The following is a 6377-nucleotide window of genomic DNA, read 5'->3' as shown; positions in this document are numbered from 1 at the left end:
TGTTTTGACGATAACAATGAAGTCATTTGTAATAAGATAATAGAAAAAAAAGGCGCAGAAAACCTTCAACTGTAACAGTATGTGTTTAAGTGGCAGGTGTGTTATTTTAGTGCTTTTTACACTAAATACACTAACAGCAAATTATTCCAGCTGATTACATAGTGATTTTCAAGGATGTGCAAATTTATGACTGCACTAATTTACCAAGAACGGAAAATGCAAGAACATTTGAATGCATGAAATTAAGTACATTTATAAGATTAAATGTCTAATACTTCAACTTCAACATAATATAACAGTTTGGTAAACATCTCTTATATACACTGACTACAAAATCTGCACCAATGAAGTACGTTTACTGTTAAGTCATTAATTTTCAAGGGCAAGTTATTTTTGTTAAATTTGTGGGTACTCTAATCCACACATTGATATGTCCCTGACATTAAACAGATGAAAGTTCACAAGGATTATAGTGGATTTTGTGTGCCAAGGAAAAGGTATATGTTTTTGAAAACCACGAAAATTTGAGTCCCATGAAAATATGTGATTTTACAGTATGTCCGCAAAAATAGTTAAAAAAATATCTCAAATTAAGACATTAATAAAAACTAGTAAAGCATAAAGTTTTCATTGTAGAGAGACATACAGTGTCATTATAATGCTATATGACTTTTTCCCCCAACAAAATATAGTGAACTGTTCCATAACAAAACAGAGATAGAGTCCATTCTTTATATGAGGGTGATAGAACTAGTCATTGACTTTATAAAAATATCTAGCATGCAAATAACAGTCATAAATACATACATAAATGAAAGCACTTGTTATAACCTATATACAATGTTAATGTACAATATCTACAATAGTTGATAACAGGTTTGTATTTTGCAGCCATTTTTAAAGAGATTAAGACATAGCTGGGTCACTTTTGTGTAAGCATTTGAAATGGTTCAATCAGTTTCACCCGCAAAACACCAAGCACAGATCATGACTGGGGCTGGACTTCTAATTACACACCAAGTTCATGGAAGTCATTTGTATTTATTGACTGAATATCATTGTTTTTCAGATTTTCTGTATAAAACAGAATCTATGCACACACACATTTCCAGAACTGTGGGTAAAACTGGAACATACTCTATCATTGCTTCATTGTTTATGCTTGACAGAGATTTATAAAACAGTGCATTTTGATCTCTACATTTGCATTTGGTGCAGTTTGTGTTTACTGTGGATTATTAATTCCCATGCCACTTGAACCATTTCACTGGGTTACACGAAAGTAGCCAAAGTTGATACTTCTAGAGAGCTTACTCTGCTTCACCAAGGGAGCTTACGCCTCTTCACCAAGGGAGCTTACTCCTCTTCACCAAGGGAGCTTACTCTGCTTCACCAAGGGAGCTTACTCCGCTTCATCAAGGGAGCTAACTCTGCTTCACCAAGAAAGCTAACTCTGCTTTATCAAGGGAGCTTACTCCCCTTCATCAAGGGAGCTTACTCTGCTTCACCAAGGGAGCTTACTCTGCTTCAATATGTAGATGTAACAATAATGTTATTCTATCTTCATTAATTTGAAAATCATTTTAGAATCTGAGGTATTATCTCAAAGAAGAAATGTGAAATGTCAGGATCTTCTCCATCCTCAACGAGTAAAAATTTACTGATACAAGGAAACGTTTCAACAACATGGTAATGATATCACTATATCTATATAAAAATAATACAGTTCCAAGTAGGTTTGACATGGAAACACATGAAGATGGTATTAAATAAACTTATGTTTATTACTTACATTTATGTTCTGTGTCATATTGTGTAAATTCTGTTGTGCTCAGAAATTAAAAAACTTCAGAAAAAATTCATAAACAAAAATATGGCAACAGTATACAGTAATAATTTATTGTTGTTATATCTAATGTTGTTCAATTTCAAAACAATTCACTACAGGTACATGATAAAATCTACTAAATATCAAATCTAAATAAACAATTTAACAATTTCTATCAACATGATAGTCCTCCTTACATATACTTTGTATATATAGAAATGGGATTTTTTCTCACCTAGATAATGTTATACATACAACATATATATAGTTTGGTAAAAGTTCTCTCTCGACTAAAAACTTGCAATAAATACTTGAAAGCATCCACAAAAATAGACAAATTTCTCCTCATACAAATCAAGGTAGATTGAATTTTTTTTCAGGAATGGAAGATGAGAAAAATCTCAAGGATGAATAAACATTGGATACATGACAAAGAACTAAAAATTTATCTGCTTCTGGCAGAAAAAATCTGTTGATTCAAATTCCATCAGCAATTATAATCAAATTTTGATAATAATTATTACAAGATATTCAAAATGTGTAATAACCTGTCTGTATACCTTCAAACCAAATCTGTTAATACAGAAAAACACAACTGCATATACTGTAGATATTTTACTGGTTATCGTATTTTAGTGCGAGTTGCTCTAATGTATTGGGCTAAGACATGACTGCAGTAACTGCAGTATCTGTATTTGTTGATATAAAAAATTGACTGTGGATGTGTGAATTTATCATCGTTCTAAATTTTATTATGCCAACTTTAGTATGATTACAGTACATCAATTTCTAAAGTCAAACCTGCATTTATCATTAAAGGAGTATTATAATTAATTTCAGGACAACGCTTAAAACATTCAGGCAAAATATGTATGTGATCTGAGATTATTTAATGTTTGTCAAATCTGTCCTTACTGAAATCTGACGTTAAAGATGTTTTGAAATCTATTAAGGTTCTACATGTATGTAGGATTAAATACTTGCCAAATCTATTATAAACGATATCAATAACCACAAGTCTGGTAATAAGCCCAGGTATGGCAATAAGCCTATGTCTGGTAATAACCCCAAACCTGGTAATAACCCCAAACCATATATATTGCTGTTACATAAAATTACTAATCAATTTAATGATATTATCCTGTTATTAATCCACCCCCTGATTTAAAGTCAGGAGCAATGTGTTGGACTCATGGACATATTCCAAAATAAATAGAGAATGGTGAGATTAATTACCAGTCAAACTTGCTCTTACTGACCCCTGACTTTACTGACCCCTGACTTTACCAACACTTAATTTTATTGACACCTGTTTTTTCTGCCACCTGACTTTATTGACCCCTGACTTTACTGACCCCTGACTTTACTGACATCAGACTTAAGAACTACTCTTCTGTGAATAACCTGAAATTTCTGACATACCAATCAAATGATCTAAATTTTCTTGACATCATTAAAGACTTGATTATGAATTTATTAGATGGCTACGATTTAGAATAACTTTTATTGAAAACTTCAGGAACACAGGGCACCATGATCACATACTAATACTATTAAAGATTTCCTGCCAGTTAGCTCGGCCAGTGATGTGGTGATTTCCTTGTGAACATAGATAATCACAAGTAGTGGGCTTATATCTATGATAAAAGAGTCCTCGAATAATAAAGGTTTCCTGTATTTACCATCTTTGAATCCTTAAGTACTGAACACTTCCTGTATCCAACACCATCAAATCTTCCTGTGTAAATCCTTGTACTATGAGAATTTCCTGATTCTGATCCTGTGGAGTTCGCCTTCTTTTTAAAAGTTATATTCATTCTTTTATGAATACTCATCCTCCAATTTTTTCAATATCAAATTCACTGTTCGTCCCATCAATGTCACCTTGGCCTCTGTCAACCACTATCATCCTCATCATGGTCTCTTTCTTTTCTTCTCTCCATCCTCAACAAGGTTTCTTTCTTTCTCAGTGTTGTCTCTATCATTCCATCTCAACAGATCAACAATTATTTACAGTAAACAGGCGAAGACAGATCGTCCAATATTATATACACTTATAATGAATATAGCTAAAATCTCTCTCTCTGTCTGCATACTAACTCAGCAGCTCAGTGCCTGTAACAAAACAAAAGTCTTTAAGTAACTCATCACCTAAACCCTCTTCAACGTAACCATTCACAATAAATTTTTCTCACATTATTCTTGTGTTATTGGGAGACAACAATTTTGTGTCATCTTTATGTGAAATTCCGTCAAATAATCTTCTCAAAATGATGGGAAATAACATAACAGATATCGTTTAACACACTTAACAAACAAAATCTAGGAAATGGTGGGTCACAACAAACGGGTGGTAAGGTTTATGGAGTTTTATTATATAATGGTGACTTTCAACTGTGTTTTATTTGTAAAGGGTTCAACTGATTTGACGTCGGCTCTCTTTATATCAATAAAACAGGATTCAAGGTTTTTCTTTACATTCAGATTCACTATAGAATAATGAGGATTAAGTTTTTTGCAGAATGACAGTAGATGTAACATTTTGATATCTGATTTCACAACAAGATTTTGAAGAAACTCACCATTGTGTTTGTGGGGCAAGTCTATCACATTGAGATGTACGTTTACTGGTGACACATGGTCATAGCCACCTTTAGATGACATCTGTGATTGTACTTCACCCATCTGAAATAACAGAGGTTAGAGGTTATAAAACATAAGGTCAAGGGTTATATTAAAGGTGATGATGATGCAGAGGTCAAGAGTCATAATCAAGAGTAATGATAGTATCAAGAGGTGAAGGTCATAATAAAGGATAATAACATCGAGGTCAAAGGTCACAATCATGGGTGGTGATAATATCGAGGTCAAAGTTCACAATCATGGGTAATAAAAATATACAGGTCAGGGTTCTATTGATAAAGTGTTACACTAACTGATGAAGCTGTGACATGGTATGTGTTTTTTGTCCCTTCAAAGTACTTCTTGTTTCGTGATCTGGAAATCACCGTGCTACTATAAAGTACAGTGAAGTTACCTCTATAACACTGTATGTGGTTTTTTGTCACTTCTAAGAACTTCTTGCTTGGTAATCAGTTCTTCTATAAGATACAGCATGTATAGTATAGTGTTTATTATTACCTTTATAAGACAGATCTACGTGTTGCTTGAACTCTTAACTATTTATAAACTCTATACATGATAAAACATACCGTGCTGTTGGAGGATGATACTCCATTGCCGATGTCACGTGACCCAATGTGCCCGGTGTGACGGAAGTCTGTTGGCTGTCCTATCATACTGGGGTCTATCCTACGTCGTCGCTTCTGTAACAACAATAAAAATATTGAGACTTCTAAACATTTACTGAGCACAATAACATGTGTAATACCTTTTCTTAATGAATGAAATACTTGTTGGCTTCATTAACAATGTCTGATATCAATTTATGTCAATTTTTTTTAAAGTTTTGAATTGAATACAAGAAAAAAGTAAAAAAAAAAAACAATTGAAAATATCATAAATGGCTACAAAAAAAACCCTTCTTAGAAAAATTCTAATATAACCATCCTGATAATGATTGAAGAGATTGCTGCTGGGGTCTAAAACCACTCAATTTTGACAATGTTTAAACACTAGTAGTGTTGAGCATAATAAACAGTACATGTTATTTGTAACGTTATAATCTACAATTTTTCTATGATTTCACACATTAATGTCATTTTCACCTTATGGCTCTGACCTTAGATTTTGACCTCTGACCTTTACCCTTTCAATTAGTCTCAATCTATGTCTACATATACACTTACATATTTAGATCAAATCAATCAATATCAGTTTATCTTATTCTAATCTCATTTTCATCACAAGAAATTTTCACTGTTTTTATATCTTCATGATGCATGTCTATGTTCTCAATGTTCACATGTTTTATTTTTCAGAACAGTTTTTATCCATGAATACTTGGGTATTTTTGGGAAAATATCTTCCCTTTATCCAGAATCCTACAAACCAACACTTGATAACTAATGCCATTTTTACTGATAAACTGGTGTTATAGAGACATTGTATATCTGTAAGATACAAGTATGTCAGGTCTGTTAGGGAGCATGTTACATAGTTATCTCCCCTTCCTCTCCCATAAATTGTATCCATATTTAATTACACATAAACAGGCTCACTGATAATATCACATACCTATAGTACAGGAGATAACACAGCAGGTTACATGTTTACTGTCAAGTCAATATTTTGAACACTGAAGCAGCGTTAATATATATTTCTTAATCAAGCTTTAAATAGCCCATGTTTACAGGCCAATTTTTATGATTTACATAAATAAAGTACTCTGAAGGAAGGTAAGGTACCAGACTAATGTTAAAGCCAAAATCAACACTTAAAAGTACACATTTTCTGTCTTACTGTTATATTGCACTGGTAAAGTGGATTCTGACATGATCAATCAATGTAGGGGGTACAGATCAGGATCAACATCTTTATTCTATAACAGTAAGTCTGGAAATAATGTACCTTTTTATATCATACTGCT

The 6377-nt window shown here is 32.7% G+C and overlaps 1 protein-coding gene across 1 annotated transcript in view; it reads right to left on the bottom strand.

Moving 5' to 3' along the window:
- Positions 1–1946: 1946 nt before the first annotated feature.
- Positions 1947–6377, bottom strand: part of LOC132557778 (CDC42 small effector protein 2-like) — a 34454-nt gene continuing 30023 nt past the window's right edge. Inside the window, exons 3-5 of the mRNA XM_060222303.1 lie at positions 5041–5154; positions 4411–4513; positions 1947–3943 (exon numbers count right to left, since the gene is read on the bottom strand). Coding sequence (XP_060078286.1) covers positions 3924–3943; positions 4411–4513; positions 5041–5154 — 237 coding nt within the window. The 3' untranslated portion in view covers positions 1947–3923. The remainder of the gene's footprint in view (positions 3944–4410; positions 4514–5040; positions 5155–6377) is intronic.

This window comes from Ylistrum balloti, unplaced genomic scaffold (genome assembly GCF_031769215.1).
Source record: "Ylistrum balloti isolate Yb309-2 unplaced genomic scaffold, AGI_CSIRO_Ybal_v1 Utg370720, whole genome shotgun sequence".
Classification (NCBI taxonomy): domain Eukaryota; kingdom Metazoa; phylum Mollusca; class Bivalvia; order Pectinida; family Pectinidae; genus Ylistrum; species Ylistrum balloti.
This window is presented reverse-complemented; position numbering and strand designations above follow the sequence as displayed.